The 23,538-nt window shown below is 55.4% G+C and overlaps 1 protein-coding gene across 2 annotated transcripts in view; it reads left to right on the forward strand.

Annotated features, from left to right (window-relative positions):
- The first annotated feature begins 1,086 nt into the window (after positions 1-1,086).
- Positions 1,087-23,538, forward strand: part of SLC26A9 (solute carrier family 26 member 9) — a 28,292-nt gene continuing 5,840 nt past the window's right edge. The window contains exons 1-18 of one of the 2 annotated variants that reach the window (XM_015069907.3): positions 1,087-1,240; positions 8,616-8,758; positions 11,434-11,573; positions 11,695-11,805; positions 12,448-12,623; positions 14,111-14,275; positions 14,832-14,984; positions 15,299-15,381; positions 16,130-16,277; positions 16,572-16,685; positions 16,899-16,976; positions 17,539-17,634; positions 19,518-19,624; positions 20,306-20,375; positions 20,802-20,894; positions 21,026-21,139; positions 21,777-22,058; positions 23,144-23,198. In XM_015069907.3, coding sequence (XP_014925393.3) covers positions 8,634-8,758; positions 11,434-11,573; positions 11,695-11,805; positions 12,448-12,623; positions 14,111-14,275; positions 14,832-14,984; positions 15,299-15,381; positions 16,130-16,277; positions 16,572-16,685; positions 16,899-16,976; positions 17,539-17,634; positions 19,518-19,624; positions 20,306-20,375; positions 20,802-20,894; positions 21,026-21,139; positions 21,777-22,058; positions 23,144-23,198 — 2,110 coding nt within the window. In that variant the 5' untranslated portion in view covers positions 1,087-1,240; positions 8,616-8,633. Of the gene's footprint in view, positions 1,241-8,452; positions 8,759-11,433; positions 11,574-11,694; positions 11,806-12,447; positions 12,624-14,110; positions 14,276-14,831; positions 14,985-15,298; positions 15,382-16,129; positions 16,278-16,571; positions 16,686-16,898; positions 16,977-17,538; positions 17,635-19,517; positions 19,625-20,305; positions 20,376-20,801; positions 20,895-21,025; positions 21,140-21,776; positions 22,059-23,143; positions 23,199-23,538 lie in introns of those variants that run through there. The other variant, XM_053209264.1, reaches the window with a different exon arrangement.

Genomic DNA, 23,538 nt, shown 5'->3' on the forward strand with positions numbered 1-23,538 from the left:
CCAGCTCATTTTGCCTTCCCGCTGGGACCTTCACCCTGGCTTCCGGGGAGGCCTTGCCGAAGCACCCCGTACTGGTTTCGGCCCACCTCAGAGCATCCGTTTTCTTCTGGAGAGATGGGAGGACGATTCAGAACCAGAGCAGCGTTGCTCCAGATGTCCCAAAGAAGGAGCTCTTGGCATCAGGTGGGGACTCTCCTTCCCGGGAGATATGTCGAGAAAGTTCCCCCGACCCGCCTACCCACCCTCTTTGAGGTTGTCCCGCAGCGCTCGGTGGACATGGGATGGGCAGACGGCTCTAATCCAGAAGGCAGGTAGCAGCCTGAGCAGAGCCGTGGCCAGGCAGACATTAATTCCTGGAAGTGACAGAGGCCTATGATTTAGAGACTTGCCAGCCTTCCTGTCACCTTACATATAGTTGCCATAAGTCCTGTTTCTTGAGCTCCTTTACCTGATCCCAAGCCCCGATGTTCCCCCTGCACCCACCTGGGAAGTTAGGAGGGCGAGGAATATTTCCCCTGTGGCACTGGTGGGTAGACCAAGGCGCGGAGCTTACGAGTGGCTTAAGGGCCGGGACAGAACTGGAACCGGGTCTCCACTGCAGCTCCAAACCTCCCAAGGGCCCTCAGGGCTTCCTCAGGGCTCATCCCCTTACTCAGGGGCGCTCAGAGGTCTACCGTCTCTCCAACGCACGCCCAGCTCTCCAACCTTCAAAGCAAGCAGCCCCGGGACCCCACCCCTCGGGTGGCCTCAATGGGTTCCATTGTCCAAGAGGCTCTTTGGCTTGACCCCAGCCCTACAAGCAGCAGGACAGCAGGCTCGGAGAGGGGTCTGCCTTGTCCCCTCCTCAGGCTCTGCTGGCTGCCTTGGGGGAGCCTGTGGGCCAGGGGCCCCGCTGAATGTGACCTATTGTCTTCGGGGTGGATTTAGGAAGTGCCAAGCTCCCATCAAGCAGCTCTGCTCCTCAGGTAAAACAAAAAAAGGGCTGTTCATTTGGGAACTTTTTCCCCTTATCTCCTTTTCCTATCTCCTCAGGCTTAGCTATGGTGTAGTGTTCAAAACCACTTCCCCTCAGAGCCAATCAGAAGCCGGGGCTCACCCCGTGGCCCTGAGGTAAAGTTATTTATAAACGCCTCCCTGGATTATTTGAGCAGAGCCCTTTTGCACACCTCGGAACACCTTTCGGCTCCCTGCTCCCCAGACACACCTGCAGCCCTGCCCAGCCGGCCCTGCTCACTCACCGGTAAGCCCCACCCAGCCCACCCCACGGGGCTGGGGGTCATCCCTTGAAGAGGGTGGGCACCGGGGGGCACCCAGAGGAGGAGCGACAGGAGACAGCCGGCCACGGGGGTGGGCTGTCTGCCAACCTGAGCACGAGTGGGAAAGACGCTGCGGCCCCTGAGTCTGAGAGCCGCCCCCAGCCCTTCACATCTGAGGAGCCCGCGGGGTCCTCACTCCCGTGTAAGGACCTCGGCTGCAGGGCAGGAGGCTGCGGGGAGCTTGCAGGATGGAATCTAGTGGAGGAGGCCTGCCAGACCCCAAAACAGAGTGAGGTGAAAGAAAGGGCTGGCTGTTTTGCAAGGGCTGCTTTCCTCTGCAAAGGAAAGAACAAACATCTTGGGCCTTCCTTGGGGGAGCAGCCTTTGAAGCTGCTGGCTGCACGCCTCCCCTCTTTTCAAGTCTTGCAAGCAAAAAGCACGTAATGCTGGGCTCCCCAGCCTGCTGGGTGGCTGTCTCCTTCTCCTTCTGCCCCTTAGATGCTCTCTTGCACTCCTGTATCTCTCCACCAGCTTGGGGCCCCCACATGGGCTGCATGGAGTCCCATTTATCCCCATTAATCCTGAGGGGTTGGAAGAGGCGGAAGGAAGGGAGACTGAGGGTTAGGAGAGACCGAGCGAGGGAGCAGTCCATCAGACCGGGGAAACAGGACCCAGGGGACGTGGCTCCCAGGTGAAAGCTTCCACACAAGAGGGTTTTGGTCAGGACGGTGGTTTGGGCCAGCTCCCCCAGCTCCCAGCTTCCTAACCCCCCATCCTGAAGCTCTGAGGGGTCCCAAGTCACCCTCAGAAAATGCCCCCATTCCTCAAAATCAGACCGTGAGGTCTCCAGCCAATCTTTTCTCTTTCTAGCATGAACCCCCCACTTATACTTGGCCCTGTTGAATCTGAGCCACCAGAAGGAAGACCCAAGTTAAGAGTGTGCCCCTAGGAGTGGCATGGTGCCCCGAGTAGGGCAGATGAAGAGAGGGCCATGCCCCTGGATGGCTTCACTCACAGAGACAACGCTCTCCCAGAGCCCCCACGGTCCTTCCCACTCCCTCTTCAAGCCCAGAGCCCCACAGTCCTCCCCACTCCCTCCCCACACCCAGAGACCCACAGTCCCCCCACTTCCTTTTCACACCCAGAGCCCCATGTCCCCCCACACCCTCCCCACACCCAGAGCCCCACGGTCCTAGTGTTCAGAACCTGACAACCCCCCCCCCCACAACCTTGGACAGCATGGAGACTAACACACATGTCCCCTCCACCACCTTGGCCTTCCCAGCACTTCCCACACTCCAGCGACTGTTCTAAATACCCATTTGTAAAAAAACCCTGGGGGCAGAGATGGACTCTTTTTTTTACCTTTTAATGTCCAGAGTCTTCCTAGAGATTGACAAGTAGTGGGTGTTGAGTGAGTGTGTGTTGATCTGAACTGAATAACCACAGACAGCTCCCTGAAGGAAGGAGATACCAGTTCGGTGCTGACCAAGCTCTGGAGTCCTTGAACCAGACCGAAGGGCCCTTCACTGGTCTCCTTGTCCACTCGCCCGCTTCCAAGTAAGACTAAGCCTATTTTAAGTGTCTGTTTCAGGGATCCCGTGACCTTGGTCTGGGCTCACTGCGGGAAAGTGCTTTGCAAAGTCTGACCTCAATGCCTTTTGCTGGAGCCTATTCCCTCAGCCCAACTGCTGTCCCCAGTAGGGAAAGCAGAGAAGGAGGAGAGAGTGGGTGTACTGAGGGGATTTGGGGGGTGATACCCATGAATCTCTCCCCTGCAAGGGTACCAGTCCCTAGAACCGCCAGAGAGCGGGAACACAACTCAGAGATATCGCATCCTTCTCTCCATGTGACTGACGAGGAAACCAGACCAGGGGGAAAACAGGGTGAGAAATTTGCCCAAGAAACACGCAGGCAGTAGGAATAAAAGGAATATTGATAAAATGCCAGGGAGACCTACAACCTCTACCCTCCCTCCACCTGCCAGGGATGCAGTTCCCAGCTGAGAGGGCAGCCATCCTTTCCCATCCCCACCTCCCATCCCCAGCCATAGCCACCAGCCGCTCAGAGATGGCTCTTGCCCTGTGGCTCCCACTTTGGATGAGGCGGGAAGGAACCAGCAGCTAGAGCAAAGAGAAAACCTCAAAGTGACCTTTCCTCTCCCCAGAACACAGCGACCGCCCTGGTAGGGACAAGTGATAAGAATGCCAGGGCGAGTCGACCGTGCCGGGGCTGCTCCCGTGCCTGGCACATGTGCCCATCAAAGAACCCCCACACACACACCTTACACACACACACACACACACACACACACACACACAGCAGGGCTGAGGAGGAAGTCAGCCTGGGCCACAATGACAGGATCACCTCCAGACCTAACCAAAACCCCACAGATAGCTCTTACCTGCTCCCGAGAGCGTCTGCCCTCGTCTAAAAAGATTCTCTGCTTCTCTTCTAACCAGTCCTGGGAAATTTCGGAGGGACAAGGGCATGAAGAGGGAGGGCGGACTGGATGAACGTATGCAGGCGGATAGGAAAAGAAAGGCCAAGAAAGGCAGAGTGACCTGACTGCGGTTGCAGAGCAAGGAAGAGAATCCTCCGGAGTAACCAAAGTAATGGTAATAATAACACGGTCAGAATCCGTGGCGCGCTCACCGTGGCCAGGCACCGCTCCGAGCCTCTCTATGCATTAACTTGGGTGCCACGCTGGAGCCCATCTCGGTCCAAAGTATTCTGCTGATGGAGACAGACCTAGGCAGAGATACGCCTGGGAAGAGATACCTGTGGGCTTTCTGTTGGACAAACTCACTGGGGCAGGAGGGGGGCATTAGGGTTCTATGAGGGGCCCTGAAGGAGCCTGGGAGGAAGTCTGCTCAGCCCATAACCCCTCCCCTCCCACACACAGAGTCTAGCTCCCCTTTGTCCTGCCCCCTCCCCGGCTCCTTAGCTCTGCAAGAACCCTGGATCCCCCTTGCCCCAAATGTGACCCCATTTCCCTGCCAAGCCTTGGAAACTGTCCACACACCCACGTCTCCTACGCTGGGCATGCTCTTCCCTTCTGGCCCTCTACTTCCCTCAAGCCCCACTCCTGCCCTCCCCACCCCCCCCCCAACCAGGTCTCTCCAGTAAATCAGGACCTGCCCCTCCTTCCCTCCACAAAGCGGGAGGCGACAGGGGCACCCTTTTGTTCCTCAATATTGTCACATGGCACCTGCTGTTTATCCCTGCTCCTGTGGGGGATGGGAGGCGGAGAGGGGCTGACACTGTTTGATGAGAGGCAGGGCTGGTTGACACACACCTATGGCAATGGGGCACTCGACTTTTTTCAGCGATGCTGACATCACTCGGTAGGGCTGTGTTTGTTTAACTAGGGATCAAGTCCTCACGTCCTCTACACCTCTCTCCCTTTCTTGCTCCCTCTTTCATCTTCCCACCCCTGACCTAGCATTGCAGGAGCCCTGTCTGGGGGTCCCCGAGAGCCCCTTAACTCTCCGAGAACCCCAGAGCTGTCTAAAAGAGGTGGTGCCTCCCGCCACCTGGCCTCTCCCATCCCCCTTTCCTCCTCAGCCTACAGCACTGGCCAGGGATGAAGTAACCCCCCTCCTAAGCCCCACCCCACCTCAACCCTATTCTTGGAATTAGGAAGTGTGCCCAGGGCACCTCCTCACCAGCCGCTGGGGCAGCTCCTGTGGCTACAGATTTGCCACTCTGTCTGTCATTGTCCTGAGGCAGCCAAGGCCAGAAGAGAGGTCAGAACCACTGCAGAGCCCTCAAGGGGAGAAGCAGCACTCAGAAGTCTTGTCTCGCTCATCGGCTGGGGTAGAAGGTCACCAGGGTGGTGCGAAAGGGGCACTCTGGATGCCACTCAGGGGACAGCCCCCAGAGAGCAGGAGCAGGAGGACTGGGGCCCAAGAGGAGCACTTAAGACAGAGCCTAAGGCCCCGTTCAAATCCCCATACCACCTCTCTCTAAGACTCAGCTTCCATATCCACAAGATGAGAGGATTAGACCAGCCTGGCGCTCAAGTTCCCTTCTAGACAAAACTTCCTGAGTCGAGCCGGCTGCTGGGTTCACCTTCTTTTGTGTGGCACAAACTCAAGATTGGGAAGCTCCCAGAGCCTTCTCCTCTTCGACACCCTATTTCTAGAATGAAATGGGCAAAGCATGTGGGAAGGACAGATTTTGCATTCCAGTAAAGCAAGGGAGCTTTTTCTCCTTGGTTAGCCTGGATAGGTGGGAATTCCCCCAGCATCTGGTCCCCGTCCGTAGGAGGCCTGACACTGGGGCAGAAACAATCCTGAGTCACCCCTCCCAGAAGGATTTCCACCAGTGTCACCCCCTTGCCTCCCTCATTTCCCTGGAAACGACAGCCAGGAGTGGCCAAAGCCAACATTGGTGTGCGGGCTGGAGAGGCCCAAATAAAGGAGGTCTGAGGAGAAAAAGAGATCCCAGGCCAGCGTGGCCAGGAAAGGCTTCATAGAAGAGGAGAAGGAGGTAGACGAGGACAAGGCAAAGAGGAGAGGGAGGGGAGGGGAGGAGGAGGGCCCTAAGCAGGTCTTAAGGATGGGCAGGTCTAGGGAGGCAGAATGAGTCAGGGCATCACAGGTAAGGAGGATAGTGTGGACAGAGCGCAGGGGTAAACCTGAGCCCGGCCTGTCTGGCGTGCCGGATGGTGCCAGGAGACCCAGCCAACAGCTCTACCAAGTCCCCCAAAACAGGGCCAGGTGGCAGAAGAATAAACACACCCAAATAAGGAGTTTGGGCTTGATCCTCCTGGAAATGAGGAGGCTGAGGGTTTCTGATTAGCGGGTATAGGCTGGAGTTGGGAAAAATCAGTCAGAAGGCTAATGTAATAGTCCAGGTGTGAGACAAGAACTGAGGGGGTGGGGGACAGGAGGGACACTGGAAGAAAAGAGCAATGGGGCTTGATGAACAGCTGAATGTGGAGGCTGGCAGGGGGTAAGGAAAGGGCATATGTGGGGGTGGCCGGGGTGACAGGGAGGAAGATCCCCACTGGGAAAATGAGGAAGTGAGGGGGTGCTGGGTTAGCAGGGTTCCGTGGGATCAGACGTTGACCTCGTCCCCACAGACACACTACTAGAACTGAGAGCCTTTGAAAAAGCAGCCTGGGAAAGGGCTTCGAGGGCCACCCGCCACCTGCCAGGGGCACGAAGCGAGATCTCCCATCACCCCCTCTTCCCAGGGGCTCCCTCTTCTGGGTTCGGTTCCCCTTGAACATCTCGGCTATTCCTTCACGGGCAGTCTGTTCGGTGGCCAGGGACAGACTCCTTCCTCCGAACCGCAAGTCTTTCTCTAAAGCCAAGTTGGACCTCTGGGTTCCTCTAGACAATCATGCTCCCTACTCATTGCTCCCAAAGGGCCCACCCGGGAAGCCACCTCGAAAGCCAGACCCTTGCAACCCTCGGAAACAGGGGGCGGGGGGGCAGGGAGGAGAAGGAGAAGCAGGGGCACCTGCCTCACTGGAGGGTGAAGGACTGAAGGCCTCTGAATAGTCTCTCCTAAGAGGAAGGCAGCAGCCCCCTACCTTAATAATCATCACCATTACCGCTTACCAGGTGCCTGGGAAGGCCGCCCCTTCATGCACACAGTCTCATTCCACATCCTCATGGCAACCACCCAGAACCGTTACTTTCCCCATTTACCGATGAAGAAACTGAGTCTTTGAACCCAGGCCATTCTGGCTCTAAAGCATGTGCTGTTTTCCTTATGCCGCTCGGCCTCTCACTTCTCTCACTGAGATGTCTCACATGCCATCGCTTTTACTCATTTCTGCCCATGTCGCCTCCAAAATACCGTGTGGTGATTCATTCCACAAGCGTTTGTTGAGTGTGTCCAGGCAAGGGGCTGGGCACAGGCACCGCGAGGGGATTCCTTCCCCAACTCCCTCCCCGCCCGATATCACCCCAGTGATTTGGCGGGGCGTCCAGCCCTCGCTCGTAGGTTCTGATGGACCGCGGGGTCCCGTGACCAAATGAATTGAATTCCCCAGCCCAACCTGCATCACCTTGGGTACCATCTCATTGATAGTAACGACTCCCATTTGCCTCATTTCGGGTACATTTCACATACCCCTTTCTTGCCCATATCTCACCTCATGGTCATACCCACCCTGTGAGATGGATGTGTTTCTCCCATTTTACTGGCCAGGAATCTGAAGCTCAGAGAGGTGAGGTCTGCTCCACCCCACCATTGAAGCCTGGACTAAAACCCAGGTTTCTGGACCCTTCGTGAATGTACTTTCCATCTTTCTGCCACGTTCTCTCCCGCAAAAGGCATCAACCAACCCGCTCGCCTCCGATAACCCCTAGGCAGCCAGGCTCTCCCGCGGGAAGCCGAGGGACATCCCTAGCCCCCTGTGTGGTTTCTCACTTTCAACTCCAGCTCAGATCTTTTGCCAAACTGGCCACAGCCACCCCACACTGCCCACCTCCTTCCTCCAAACGTGCCCCACCTCTTTCTTCTTTCCTCTTCCTCAGAGGTTCTCCTAGGGAGTTCTCCCAGCTCCCAAGGGCAGGGTACAGGAAGAGGGACCGGTACTTGTAGGAGGGAGGGGGAACGGCTCCCACGGGGAGCTCCTCTGGGCCTCAGGGGCCCTGGCACTCAGCTCTGCCCCGCGCAGCTCCTGGAACATCAGCCAGGTTGCGCAAAAAGCAAGGAGGAGAGAAACACCAGCACACAGGGTGGGGGAAAGGTCAGGCACAGGAAGCCGTGGGAGAGCCAGCCGGTACAGACCATCCTGATTTCCCCAGGCACACCATTATCCCCCTGGGAAAACCTGTTGGTAAAGTCCTAGTTGTCTCTTTCCAGAAGGGCCCTCCTGGGGTCACCTCAGTCATCCCCCTGCCTCCGGGCAGGCTGTTTTCTCTATTTCTTCCAAGCTGACTGGCTGAACAGTATGAGCCTTTCTGCCAGGAAAACTGAGGTCCGGGGAGGGAGAGGGGCTTGTGGGGGCACCAGCAGCGGGGGTTGGGGCGGGGGATGGGACCAATGTGCTGACATCCAGTTGTGACTCCTGCCCTTGCACTCCCGCCTCCTTTTTGCCCGGTGCTCGGCGGGGGTGACGGTGATGTCACAGGTGTGGCGTGCCAGCCACGTGCTGGGCGCCAAGCAAAACAGCCAGGGCAAGTGTGTGCATCATCAGTACCTGGGAAGGAAGGCCACCAGAAGAAGTGAGTCTGGTGGAAAGACCTGAAAGAGGGAAGGGAGGCACCTTGCTGGATGGGGGCGGGGAAGAGACCAGAATAAAACCCTGCTGTGGCCAGAACTAGAGAGAGAAAGCCAGAGCTGGCACTGGAGAGAGATGCCCCCTCATCTTCCCCTCCTCTGCCTCTCCCAAAGCTTGTAAATGCCCCAGGCATGAGCCAGCCCAGGCCCCGCTACGTGGTAGACAGAGCCGCGTACTCTCTCACCCTCTTTGATGATGAGTTTGAGAAGAAGGACCGGACATACCCACTGGGAGAGAAACTTCGCAATGCCTTCAGGTAACGTGGCCCAGAGCCCAGACACCTCTTTCTTCTGCTCCCCACCAAAATCCTTTCTGCACCAGAGCATGGCTCCTGTACCGGCATCCCTAAGACAGGGCTTGGGGAAGTCTCGGGGAGGGGAGGTTCAGAACCCTGACTTTAAGATCCTACAACCCCTCCTGTACTGACACCCACCCTGTGGAGGATGGGGAGTAGCCGCAAGGACCATCCACAGTCTCAGAAGAGTTGTAGGGCATCTCCAACCCGTGCATGAAGTCTTGCCATCTTCTCAGTCCACTCAAGTCTCTCTTCGTTTCTTAAGGGAGCTCTAGATGGGCCTGCTACCACATGGGGCAGAGGGAGCATCAGAGCCTTGCTTAAAGTCCTCTTCCCTCCTGATCACGAAAAATCTGAAGCCACCACCACTCCATGCCCTTTGTCCTCTTTCCCTCCTAGATGTTCCTTCCTTTTCCTGATCCAGAAAATGCCCAAAGGCAGCCCCTAAATTCCTGGGCCCTCCTAAAGGATACCTACCAGGATGTGGTCCTGCCAGACCCCCGGGCTCTCTTCACTCTCAGATCTGTGAGACTGCGCTAGTGGGGAGTAAAACCTCACCTCCGAGGAGGGGGCTTCAGGAGGTGATCTATGCCCATACTCCAGGAACCTGCGGCTATGAGCTTCACCTTCCCCCTCCCTACACTTCTGGCAGACCTTGCTCAGTCCTGGCTGTGGGCTAACTTGCTCTTCCTCACTCCCCTGGGGAAACAGCTGATTCAGATACCTGGATTGAGGTCACTGGCAATGCTGAAGTGGAGGTGCAGGTGGAACAGGTTCGGACCAGGGGAATCACCCACTTGAGTCTTCACCAAAAGCCCTGGTCCAACCCTACTTCTCCCGGGAGACTCCATTCCCGCTGGGTCACAGCCAAAGCCTTGGGTGTTCAGTGTCCAGACAGCTGGGCTCTGTCGACCTTAGTTACCAAACAGTTTCAGTCTGGTTTGTTGCTGTGCTGGAGGGACGAGGGTATCTGCTGTTGTCCTAAAAGACTATAGATTAAAACTATAAAGTGATGTAGGGAACTAACAATTTCCACGAGGCTGGCATTGAGCCTTAAGCAGTGCCTGACACAGAAGGTGCTCCAATAAATATTTGTTTAATGAATGAATGAATGGCTAGAGAGCTAATCCCTCTGTCCACTTCCCTCTTGGCCTCTGAAGCCTCTGTATAGGCATCTGTTTCCAGCTATTCTATCAGGCCTCAGATTGCCTTGCCCAGCGTACGACAGGCCTGCAAATAAGGCTGGACGGATACCGCCCTCAAGGGGGTTGTTTGTCTTCCCTTACTCAGCTCTCTATATGTGAGTCCAGTTTTCCTTGCCACAAACAAGCCTGAGAGAGTTCCTGCAGCGCTGGTGCTCCCTTATGACAAAGCTGTAGAGATGCTTGGAGCTATTGACCAAGGATGGAAGAGGCACACCCACCCGCCCCAGAGGAGACCAGGGACTCAGATGTCGAGGGTGATGCCCTTCCACAGAGTATTGGTTGGGACAGAAAATCTGTCCAGACTCCACAGGGTACAAAGCATTGTCTGCGTTGCTTTTAGTCTTGGGTGACATCCAGGGAACCAAGTGTTGGGGAAATTATTGTTGAATAATAGCAAAGAGCAGGGATTGGTGCCGGGCGGGAAAGGAGGCCTAATCAGAGCAGGCTAGTGAGTCACCAAATGTGCCTTGAGTATTTGAGTTCCCTCGACTGGGAGAAGAAAAGCAAATGCCTCCCACTCCCTTCCAGTCATCAATCCATGAGCTGTCACCCCTGAGTTTTTTAGGCCCTTGTTCCTACCGCTCCTGAGTTTCTATGAAAAGACCTCAAGGTGTTCAACAAACAGGGAAGGAATCAACTTTCCCCACCCTGCGTTGGCCAACAAACAGCTCCCCCATTCCTTCCGCCCCCAGCGAATTAACAGTGGGAGGAACTCCAGCACTGGAGTCATGACACATGAAGGACGGTCGGTCAGCAGAGGCACACCCTGCAGGGACAATGGAGCCTTCTTTGGGGGAAGTGCTAAGAAAGATGGCAACAGCCCCCACTCAGGCCGAGTTTCAACACCAGCCAGTCCTTTCACTAATTCACTCATTCATTCATTCAGCAAATATTTACTAAGCAGCCCAATGCAATGTGCAAGGTACAAAAGATGAACCAGAGAGATAGACTTTTGGTCATGGTGGGGTTTATTCTCCAGTGAGAACGACAGATGAAAAGCAAGCAGTTATAACCCAGTGTGCGCACGAAGCTGTAGGAGCCCGCACAAGGGTGCCGGGCCTGCGTTTGGTCAGACCGGAGAAAGGTCATCTGAGATGGGGGGCTGGACTCGGCAGCTCGGAAGGCTAAGTGACCGCAAAATCCATGCCTTTACGCCGAGTCTTCTGGATGTCCCAAATGAGCAGCTGTTTCCAGACACCCAGCTAAAACCGAGAGTGTGTGAATGGCTCTTCAAAGAAAGCCCCTGCCTTTTTTTCTCAGTGTCCCCGGCCTACTGCATGGTGTGGGGGCTGAATGAGTGAATGAATTCTGAACGAGTGAATGAATGAATGAATGACGGATGACCAGGAACAGAATATATAATATCCCTCCCCAACTCAGAGTATCCAAACCATGCAGTGCCGACTGGAAGCCTGCCCTCTTCCCCTCCAGATGTTCCACAGCCAAGATCAAAGCCGCAGTGTTTGGGCTGCTCCCCGTGCTCTCCTGGCTCCCCAAGTACAAGATCAAAGACTACATCGTCCCCGACCTGCTGGGCGGACTCAGCGGTGGATCCATCCAGGTCCCGCAAGGTGAGGGGGTCTGTCCCCCAGGTTGGCTTGGCCTGCTGCTCTCCCCCCTTCCTCTCCCCGTCCCCTGTGACCCCCATACCCCAACTGTGCCCCCGAGCCTTCAATCTCCTGTTCTCTGCAGGCATGGCATTTGCTCTGCTGGCCAACCTTCCTGCAGTCAACGGCCTCTACTCCTCCTTCTTCCCCCTCCTCACCTACTTCTTCCTGGGGGGTATACACCAGATGGTGCCAGGTAAGGCTTCTCCCCTCTCAGCAGGCCAGGTGACCTGGACCACAAGGACAGGGGATGTGGCAAAGGGGCTTTGGGTGTTTTCCATCTGCATTCTCCTAGAGCTGGTGCTGGGCGGTCCTGAAGGGACCGTCACTGTGAGCGTCAGTCCCAGGTCCGCTGTGACCTTGAAGAAACCACTTAGCTTCCATGAGCTTGGTTACCACTACCTGTTCTGTCTCCCTCCCTGGCACGTGGGGAAGACTTGGTGGAACAAGGTATACCATGTGCATAAAGTGCCAAGGAGATGGGAGGGATTACTCTCAGGCTGGTCCCTGCAGGGATATTTGGAGCTCTCTGGTGCTAAGTGACATCGAGAAAAAGGGCCTGGTCACAAGGTCTGTTTCTGGGTCAGGTACTGCTTGTATTTCCAAGCTCATTTCCTCACGTGTCCAATGAAACAATTTTAACAGTCGAGGTGAAAGCATCTTGAAAAGCGTAGATCGTGGTGACATGTGAGTGTTGGTTTTCTTGCTGGAGAGGAGCCTTGGAGATGTGGGGGTCCATCTCCTCGGGGGTCGGGAAGCACTCCCTCCTGGGCCCCTTTCTGTTGTCCCTGGGTGTGGTGCAAACCTCTGACTCCTGCCGGCTGGGTGGGCACCACAGGTACCTTTGCCGTTATCAGCATCCTGGTGGGTAACATCTGTCTGCAGCTGGCCCCAGAGTCAAAATTCTGGGTCTTCAACAACGCCACCAACAAGAGCTACGTGGACACGGCAGCCATGGAGGCTGAGAGGCTGCACGTGTCAGCAACCCTGGCCTGCCTGACTGCCATCATCCAGGTGAGGGGACGGCCGCGGCCTTGTCAAGGGCGCGGCCTCAGGGGGGCATCTTTCTGTCCTGCCCCTGCCTCAAAGCCCCAGTTTGACATTAAAGCTGATTCAGGGCCCTTCCTCCTCCCTCTCCCCCATTCCCAGGGCCACAATAGACCTTGAGGAATCGGTGTATCTCCTCACCTGCCTCCAGCAGGTCTATGAGACCAGTCTCTGCTCCCAGTAAAACTGTCCCGAGTTAGACTGTCTGGAAGGCTCACGGGCTCTCTCTCCTCTCCAGCACAGCCCTCCTGTTTCTCTAACATCCCTTATCCCTCCTCCAGCCTCTTCTGCCCCAAGCCACAGCATCACTCGCACAACATAAATTGCACAAATTGCAAAGGAATCTGCTAGGTTTTACGAGGGGAAACGCTGCGTGATGGAACACAAGAGCAGGAAGCAACCTCCGAGGACACCTTTCATTCATCCATCCATTCATTCTTTCTGTTAACGTTTTTGGTTGTGTCGCTGTGCCAGAAACTGGCCTAGGCCTTGGGGGGAAAGCTAAGTAAAGAAGAGGCCCAGTTCTCCAGGAGGGCACAGCCCAGCAGAGGAAGTAACCACGTCAACAGATAAACTTGTAGGCAGGGAGATAAGCAGCATAATAGAGCTATGTTCCCATAGCGGTGGGAGCACCAAGGAGAGAGTCAGGGAAGGCCTCGCCTCAGAGAGGAGATGACATTTGACCTGAATATTAAAGGATGAATAGAGCTTGGCCAGTAACCAAATGAATGAGGCACGGGAGGACAGTCTGGGCAGAAGGATGCACCCCAGAGCATTGAGGCTTGAGTGTGAACTGACCAGGGAATGACAAGGCAAGATGTTTTGGTGCGGCTGGACAGCAGGAGGCCTTTGGGGGATGGGCCCAAGAAGGGGCCAGAAAGGTAGGCAGAGGCTAGACAATGAAGTCTGAAGTCTGTCCCCCCTGCACTGGCCTTGGGTCTGACTGGCAGTTTATAAAGATCATTCAGGCCACGGAAAAGAGAGGTGGGGAGGTAGATTACAAAGTTAGGAGACTATGCAGAAGCCCGGGCAAGGCCGCCGAACGCCTAGGCCAGGGAGGCGGCCACGGGGAGGGCCACCGAGATGGGGTTGACTTAAGGAACGTTTTGCCGGGAGCATTAAAAGGCTTGGTGAGAGCCCTGACATGGGGGTGAGGGAGGATGACTCCTAAGATCTGGGTTAGGCAACCGGGTGGAGACGAAGCACGGGGGGAGGACCAGGGTTATTTTGCCGATGAGAAAACTAAAGCCAGAGAGATGATGTGACAAAGAGGCCTGTGCCCCAAACCAGACTAGAGGTCTGCTGGCACCGTAAAGGGCCAGACAAGGTCACAAAGGGCTCACTTGCTCAGGGCGGCTGCACAGAACTGCAGCCTGGGTTTGGGTCAGGCACGCGGGGGAGCTGCAGGCCGTTCTTGGTCTTCCCCACCCCCACCCCCACCTCTCTCCCCTCAGATGGGCCTGGGCTTCGTGCAGTTCGGCTTTGTGGCCATCTACCTCTCCGAGTCCTTCGTCCGGGGCTTCATGACGGCAGCCAGCCTGCAGATCCTGATCTCGGTGCTCAAGTACATCTTTGGACTGACCATCCCGTCCTACACGGGCCCGGGGGCCATTGTCTTTGTGAGTCTAGGCACACATCCCTGCGAATGGGGAGGGGCTCAGGCAGACACAGAAGCAGGGTTTACTGTTTCAAGAGGTCGTGAGCTCCTCCTTACAAGACGTCCTCAAGCAAGGGTCTGGCTAGCCCACTGTTCAGAGAGGATTCCCAGGGGGTTCCCACTTTGGGAGGGAGGGTCAAACACAGGACCCTGCGGGCTCACTGAGGTTCTCTATGGTGAATTCCTGCGGAAAAGGAGATGTTTACTCTCCATCAGTTCCCTGACACAGTGCCTCAACCCCTCCCTGCCTGGGAGGTCCGTCCTTGTGTCTAAGCTCCATCCTTCCTCCTTGAGCTTGAATTCTTTCTAGAGAAAGAGAATCACCATTCCCATCCTGGCATGAGATCCCAGCATGCCTTTTGGGAGAGGGAGGTGGAAGAGGGGATACTATTCATGACCAAGATCTGGATTCTGCTTTGGTGTGCCCCCACATCCTTCTGCCGGGTTAGACCTCCAAGGGTGGGGATAGTAAGGGAAAAGGAAGTGGGAGCCCATGAGCATGATGCTCTCTCCCCCAGACCTTCATTGACATTTGCAAAAACCTCCCCCACACCAACATCGCCTCGCTCATCTTCGCCCTCATCAGTGGCGTCTTCCTGGTGCTGGTGAAGGAGCTCAATGCTCGCTACATGCACAAGATCCGCTTCCCCATCCCTACAGAGATGATTGTGGTAAGGACCCTGCACAGGGCTGGGGGGGGGGGCGGGGGGCCAGGCTAGAGAGGCCATGAGAAAAGGAATCCAGCCCCAGCCAAAGCCACGAGAACCCTTCCCCACCCTCCCCGCCTCCTCCGCCAGTGGCCAGCAGAACAGGAAGTTGGGTGAATCCATTCCATCCCCCCATCTATGGCTCCCGCTTTTCCTGCTCCTTGGGTTGCTCCCCTTTGAGGAGGCAGGGGAGTGGGAGTTGGAGTCCCCAGAGAAAAGGGAGGCTTGAGAGAGACCCCTGTTCTGCCAGTCCCCATTCTCCATTTTGGGCTTTGCAGGTGGTGGTGGCAACAGCTATCTCCGGGGGCTGTAAGATGCCCAAAAAGTATCACATGCAGATCGTGGGACAGATCCAACAAGGGTGAGTCTGGGTGGCCAGGAAGCCTGCCCCCCCTACCAGCACCTGCCTGTGGAGGCCTGGGCTCAGAGGCCAGGATGAGACAATCTCTCATGAAGGAGCTTTGTCGACTCTGTGACACCCACCAAATGTGAATTATTTCTATTACTTATTACGGAAGACAGCCGTACAACCAGCCAATGCCAGCCGTGTTACAAACAGTGAGTCTTAGCTGCCACACACACCCCCAAAAGTCTCACTCAGTGGACACTGCCAGAACAAAGACTCTCTGATCAGCCCTTTTCCGGCTCCTTGCCTCGCTCTGCCGTGTTGGTTCTTTTCATGGGGAAGAGAAGCTATTAGGATCAACAGTGAGCATCCACTCCGTGCCTGGCACCACGCTGGGCCCGGTGGTGGGAAAGGGTGGGGCTTGTGCTGTAGGGTTGGAGGAGGAGGGTGGGAAGAGGGCAGGGGAGGGCGCCGGCTGTGGGTCTGTGGACTAGTGAGCATAGAGTCCAGAAACTGGGCGTGAGCAAACGAGGCCCCACCACTTACTGGCTCTGTGACCTTGGACAAGCCAAGTTGCTGCTTTGTCAATGGGAGTTATGGCTGCCGCCATCACAGTGTTGTACTGAGGGCTCAGACGATAAGGGGTAATTCATGTAGACCCTGGCACACACTGGGGCCCCGCTGGTCCCCGTGGGTTGAGGAAGGACTCGCCATGCCTCCCCTCACACCCTTGGGCCCTGCCTCCTTTCTGGCTCCTCGGCAGGTTCCCCACTCCCGTGTCACCTGTGGTTTCACAGTGGAAGGACATGATGGGCACGGCCTTCTCACTGGCCATCGTGGGCTACGTCATCAACCTGGCCGTGGGCCGGACCCTGGCCAGCAAGCACGGCTATGACGTGGATTCTAACCAGGTAGGTCCATGCGGGCAGGGCCAAGCAGGAGGCGCTGGGTCCCACAGAGGCCTGGCCAGAGATACGTTGGGGCTCCTCGACCTGATGGGAGCAAGGTGCTGACCAGTGAGGAGGAGGAGCTCTGGCCGCAGGAGGCCAGCTTCCGCTGGGCTAGGAGTGTAGGGCTTTCTAGCAGCAGGATCATTCTCAAGTCCTAGGTCCAGGATCCAGCTTGTACGGACGACTAGGTTTGGACAACACCTGCTGCTCACCCCCCGCTGCCCCTGTTTCCAATCCTCCCCCTGTCCCCCACAGGAGATGATCGCCTTGGGCTGCAGCAACTTCTTTGGCTCCTTCTTTAAAATCCATGTCATTTGCTGTGCCCTCTCTGTCACTCTGGCGGTGGATGGAGCTGGAGGAAAATCCCAGGTGAGCACTGTACCAGGGGAGTGGGGAAAGAGGGGAGAGGGTAGCAAAACAGTTGCCCCAGAGAAGCCAAGGCACATGCAAAGCCAGGCCAGCTGCTTCCCCAACCTTCCTCTCCCCTCACCGGTCTCCACTCCACCAAAGAGAGCTATTGGAAATCAATCAAGAGCGAGAATTCCACACTTACACCCTGTTCCCAACTCTTTCTCCGAATAGGTGGCAAGCCTGTGTGTGTCCCTGGTGGTGATGATCACCATGCTGGTCCTGGGGTCCTATCTATACCCTCTCCCCAAGGTAAGAGCGCAGCAGGACAGCAGAGGTCAGCAGGAGACTCCAGTAAGGACAATCCCTAAGAGCTGCATAACCCTTTACAGTCTATAAAGTGCCGACACTGTCACACTTTGTCCTCGTCACAACCTGTAGACACCGTGGTTTTACTATCTTCGTTTTACAAGTGAGGGAAACTGAGGCTGAGAAAGTCTCCGTGATCTGTGGTGACGCAGCTCACGAGCGCAGGGCTGGTGGTAATCTCCAGCCTTCTGACCTCAGGATCGATTCCCCAGTTAGTGTTTACAAGTGCTTATGAGTGCCTGACTAGGAAGGCCCTGGGCATGGATGGTTTGGAGATGAGGGAGGAAGGGAGGGGCAGAGACGGGCCAGGAAGGGCCCCATGGCCTAGCACCTACACTGCACTCTCCAGCCCCGAGACTGAGTGCAGAGATCCGGGGGGCTCTGCAGGCAGAGATGTTCTGGAACTGCAGCTCTGTCCTGCCAGGCTCCAGGGTCAGGTGTCTGTAGTCAGGGCAGGAAGGAGGGGCCACCACAGGTGAGAAAGAACAATGTTCTGTTTCCCCAGTCTGTGCTAGGAGCACTGATAGCTGTCAACCTCAAGAACTCCCTCAAGCAACTCGCTGACCCCTATTACCTGTGGAAGAAGAACAAGCTGGACTGCGTAGGTATTGGGTGGCCGCTGGGTACCCCTTCGTGCCCTGCCCCTTCCTCCAGCCCCACAGCCACATCAGCTCTTCTGTCGGTGACCCCTCCGTTCTGCTCCCTAATTAGCCTAGCCAGCTGTTAAGAGCCCAAGTGTTGGAGTGACACATCCTATGTTCACGTCCTAACGCACCTGTTCACTGGCTCTGTGTGGGCCCTAGACTAGCAAGTCCTTAGAAGTCCCTTAGCTTCTCTGAGTCTTGACTTTCTCATCTGGGAAATGGGTATCTTATACTCTACCCCACCCCCCGCCCCAGGGTTGTTTATGAGAAAGAAAGGAGATAATACAAGTAAGGGGCATGCTACCTAAATCGTATTCTGGGTTCAATAAAAAAAAAAATTAGCTATGATTATTTTTACGACTCGTAGTTCCAAAAAAAGCAAAAAGAAATAGCCTTAAAAACCACCACCAACAACAAAAAACTAGAACAGAAAGCCAGCAGACCAGGATCTTGAGCAAGTTACCAGACTTCTCTGGAGTTCTACTTCCTCATCTCTAATGGGGGTGACAGTCATGACTTCATCATACACTGGTTCTCAGGATTACATGAGATCACATGGGTAAGTACCATGTAACTGTAAAACACTCAGCAAACATGACCTGTTGTTATGATTAGTCACCGGCCCCATGCACCTAGCATCAGACAGGTTACCATATATTGACGACACTGACAAAAACCCCATTTAAGCTCCACCATAAGAGGATTTACTGACCTCCTTGCAAGATGATGAAACAAAGGGGCGTCTGGCTGGCTCAGTCAGAAGAGCATGCCGACTCTGAGTCTCGGGGTCATGGGTTCAAGCCCCATGCTAGGTGTCGATATTACTTAAATAAATAAAACTTTTCTAAAAAGATGATGAAACCAAGGCTCAGAGAGGTTAAGTAACTTGCCAAAGGCCACACAGAGGTAGTAAGGGGTAGAGTCAGGATTGGAACCCAAATCTTAGACTGCAAACCTCTGGGTGGCTCTGTCTCCTGGGGAAAGAGGCTTACCTGCACGGGACACAAAGAAAATCCTTAAAGCCAGAGAAGTGAGTGGCCCATCTGAGTCCCCGACTGAGTGACGAGGATAGGGGAGTATACGATGTTCCAGTTCCCACCCCAAGGATCTGCTCTTACCCCATCCCAGCAATCCCCCCCACCAAATATAGGCTCTGGTATTTACATTGTGCCTTGGGCTCACACCTTATCTTCACAGTTCTCTAGGGGAGTGTGGGCAGGTTCGTTTTCTTTAGAGGAATTGGGAGGACTGTAAAGGACCATCAAGGGGTCAATTATCAAAACTGCATTCAATCCTGCCCCCCACCCACACAGCCAGACCCCAGACCGTCAGGCTAGGAAGATCACTGAGCGTGTGTTGGAAACACACAGCCTCCCGTTAGGTGGAAAGAGGGAGCTCATGTTTGTTGAGTGACCACTAGGTGCCCATTGCTGGGCTGGGACCTTTAGCTGCCTTAGCTTTTCAATCCCTTCACGAAACAGGTAATATTATTGCCCTCTTGTGGATCAGGCAACTTGGCTCACATAACTGGGAAGCGAGAGAATGAAACTTTGAAACCAGGCGTGTGTTACCCTCATGCTCTCAGCGTGCGCCATGCCGCCTCCCTGCGTGGCCTGGGGTTGTCTATCAAAAACCAAGCACGATCGCTAGGCACACTCAATCCAGGCAAAACGTGCAGGTGTAACCAGAGCACCAAGACATAAGACGGCGCAAAGGTGCCATGACAAGGGGAGGGCCGGTCTGAGGTTGTGGAACAGGGAACGGCCTTGGCTGTTCCAGGAAGACTCCCCAAAGAGGCAGCCTTCTCCCCAGGCCTGCTCTGACATCTCTCTCCTCACAGTGTGTCTGGATGGTGAGCTTCCTCTCCTCGTTCTTTCTGAGTCTTCCCTACGGTGTGGCCGTGGGTGTCGCCTTCTCCGCCCTGGTTGTGGTCTTCCAGACTCAGTTGTAAGTAACAGCCCCCACACGACACAGCAGTGGGGCCCCAGGCCCAGGCTGGGCTGTCTGACTGCCATATCCTGAAAGCCCCAGAAGGAAGCCCTCGTGGGCTTGGAGGGCTGGGGGCCATACGAAGTAGGAGAAGAACAGGAAGGTAAGACCCCGAGCCCGTCCAAAGGCAATGCCGGTCCCCAGACCAGATGGGACCCTCCCCAGGGGAACACCAGGCCAGAGGACAGATGCCATGTCCTTCCCATAGAAAGGTTAGGGAGTACAGGCCAGGGGCACCAGGGGAAGAGGCCAGGGCAGGAAGAAGATGCTCTATGTTAGAGAAGCCCTGTCTTCTCTTCTTGAGAACTCAGAACCAGAAAGCGGTGACTTCAGGGCCACCTAAGCTTGTCACTTGTGTACCACACCTTTTCTCCGTGCTGAGCCCCACGCTGGGAGCTATGTCAAGGGCTGGCCTGTCATCCCTCTAGTTACAGCCCAGCCATAGGCCAACAGGCATGTGTCTCTGGTGCGGAAAGACCAACACAACAGACACTAGGGATGAGGAAGGGCCCCCACCCCACCCTGCTTTTGCTCCAGCTCCCACCCCAGCGTCCTTCCAGGCCGATTTGCTATTAGCACGCTCTTATGTGTTTTTGTTTTTTGCATGTTCTTAAGTTTTTCTTCTCCTTTCTCATCTAGTCGAAATGGCTATGCTTTGGCCCAGGCCATGGACACTGACATTTATGTGAATCCCAAAACCTACAATAGGGTGAGTAATCCAAACTTATGACCTCCCTCTTTTGCAGTACCCCCCACCCCAAATAAAAGAAGGTTAAGGGGTGCCTGGGTGGCTCAATCAGTTAAGCATCTGACTGTCAATTTTGGCTCAGGTCATGATCTCCCACTCATGAGATCAAGTTCCACGTTGGGCTCTGTCCTGAGAGTAGAGCCTGCTTAGGATTCTCTCTCTCTCTCTCTCTCTCTCTCTCTCTCTCTCTCTCTCTCTCTCTCCCTCCCTCTCTCTTTTTCTCTCTCTTTCTCTCTCTCTCTCTCTCTCTGCCCCTCCCCTGCTCATGCATGTGCACATGCTCTCTCTCTCTCTCAAAATAAATATTTTTTTTTAAAAAAGGTAAAAAAAAAAAAAAAACCCAATAACAGCATTTCTGCCACCTGAGCTCAGTCTCCCTGTTTACAGGTCCAGGAAATTGAGGGGGTTAAGATTGTCACTTACTGCTCCCCTCTCTACTTTGCCAATTCAGAGATCTTCAGGCAAAAGGTCATTGCCAAGGTAGGGTTCAGAACTCGGGCGACCAGAAGGGTTGAACAGTGAGTAACCAGAAGATGGGAGAAAGGGGACTGGGGGGCAGGCCACTCCAAAGAGGGTGGACATCCAAACTGCTATTGGCTCTCTCCCTACAGACAGGTGTGGACCCCCAGAAAGTACTGCTGGCCAAGCAAAAATACCTCCGGAAGCAGGAGAAGGGGAGAATGATGCCCACACAGCAGAGGAAGTCTCTGTTTATGAAAACCAAGGTGAACTGAAGCTAGGAACAGCCTGCCCACTCCGATCTTGCCCCTTGGTGCCCCACCTCCCAGCACCCTTTGAGGCAAAGACATAACGTCTCTGTAGCCATTGCCTGGTGGCCACAGAACCTTCTTCTCCTTGGGTGAGGGGATGCCAGCTCCTGGGGGTAACTACTGAACTCCCACGGCCCCTCCCCATTTTCTGGCTAAGATATGATATGGCCCATAGACTTCTGAACAACCCCAAATGGGGGGCAGCAGTGAATTTCATGGGGTGTCCAGACGTTTTGACGTGGGTATGGAAGTTGTGGAGAGAAGCAGGCAGGCACAGACGAATATAAAAAGGAGCACAATTGTTTCCAGAAGCATTTTCTCCCAGAGCAGTGTGGGCCGAGGCTTCAGTGCCTCTCTTGGACGGGTTCTCCAGTTTCGTCTGGTCCGTGGGAGACTAAGCGTGCAGGCCCTGCCTAAGGACAGGGCACTGGGAGATGCCTCCCCTGTGGGGTTCCAGGGGCTTATACTCACCACCACCGAATTCAGTCATTCACCTCCACACGCACGCTCCTTGCCCCTGCCTCAACTACAGCCAAGTCTGATTCAGTTTGCTGATCCCTGCCCCACCCCCACCCCCATCCCCGCCCCCCAGACTGTCTCCCTACAGGAGCTCCAGCAGGACTTTGAGAACACCACCCCAACCGACCCCAACAACAACCAGACTTCTGCTAATGGTGCCAGCGTGTCCTACATCACCTTCAGCCCCGACAGCTCCCCAGCTGCCCCTTGTGAGCCATCGGCCTCCGCCGAGACCCCCAGTGAGCCCAGTGACGTGCTGGCCAGCGTCCCACCCTTTGTCACCTTCCACACCATCATCCTTGACATGAGTGGGGTCAGCTTTGTGGACTTGATGGGCATCAAAGCCCTGGGCAAGGTGAGGGCCCAGGCAGAGGGAGTGCCGGCCCGCCCTCCACCCCAACACCCTCACCCCTGCTCTCCCACACTCCCTTTCCTCCGGGCCCTCATTTGGACAAGCTGAAAGACGAAGCTCACCAAGGAGGCAAATGGCTCGTGAGGACCGCTTTTCCCCCAGACACGACCAGGACAGGCTGTTCTCCACAAAGCAGGCCCAGATAGCCCAAGACGACAAGTGGCTGGAGAGGGATACGAGAGGGATGTCTGCCGTCCCACCCTGCCTAGGCACCCCTCTCTAGCAGAGGTCACCTCAGGTTCCCTCTCAGGCCACCAGGAGCCCACCCCTAGGTCTTTTGAGTAGAGTCCAGATTGGCCCCGGGTCGTGGTCTGCTGCTCCTTCCCACGCTCACCCAGACGCTCCAGCACCAGCCAATGCCAGTCCACTGAGAAGAGAAGGAGAAATAGTATCAGTGCCCCACATTCTCATGCCAAATTGGCAGTTCATGGGACACCTTGAATAAAGATATCCATCCATCTGATAACCTTTCAGCAGCACCTCCGATGGCAGGGAGTCAGCAAACCTCAGAGTCGGCTCAGACAGAGGCAGTCCCGGGAAACCGAGGGGTCCAGAGAGTTCAGAGGCTGAGTACCATCCAGAGAGCATCGGCCAGGTGCCCAGAAGGCCGCACCCCCCAGCCGTGGGCTCAGCCTGCTTCCCTAGCCTGGGCCTGGAGCCCGGCGGGCCTCCGTCCTCCCCTGCAGATTCTGCCTGAAGCCACAAAGTCGGGAAAGAGGCAGAATCTGGGCATCTAAGCTGCTGAGAGAGAAGACCTGACCCCATAAGAGGAGGCCGCGGTGGCTTTAAGTGCCCGCCTCGTTGGCAAAGCCCCATTTCTGTCCTGCTTTCCAGAAAAGCCGACAGCCAACACTCCAGGGAGAAATGCCTTGCTGCTATTTTTATCTTTGGCTGCCAGGGCTCTTGGGGTTGCTTATTTGTTTGGCTTCCCCTCTGAAGTGCGTTTTGTGAATCACTTTTGAGACCCACTCAGAACATTCCTTTCCTTTTATCTCCCGGTCCCAATACCCTTCCCCCGCCACTTCTAGCTGAGCTCCACCTACGGGAAGATCGGCGTGAAGGTCTTCTTGGTGAACATCCACGGTAAGAGGAGGAGGACATTTTGGGGACCAAAAGGATGGGGGTGGGTGGGGAGGGGGGGAACAGGTCGGTGGAATGCTGAATGGGGGACTGAAAATGAGAGCACCCAAACATTCTCCCAAAGCATAAAGCAGGCACGTGCTGTAGCTATCTGGGGAACACACAGACACACACAGGTTTACATACACACCATCTCCAAAAGGTGCATATACACGGCCCCAACAACATGTCCACGGGGCAGTGGGTTTTCACATCATTAGCGCATAGGCAGAGTGCAGGGATGTGGACACACGGCAAGCACACACAGACACACAGCACAATGTGAAGGGATCCATGCACCTTT

The sequence above is a fragment of the Acinonyx jubatus genome, chromosome E4 (genome assembly GCF_027475565.1).
Source record: "Acinonyx jubatus isolate Ajub_Pintada_27869175 chromosome E4, VMU_Ajub_asm_v1.0, whole genome shotgun sequence".
Lineage (NCBI taxonomy): Eukaryota > Metazoa > Chordata > Mammalia > Carnivora > Felidae > Acinonyx > Acinonyx jubatus.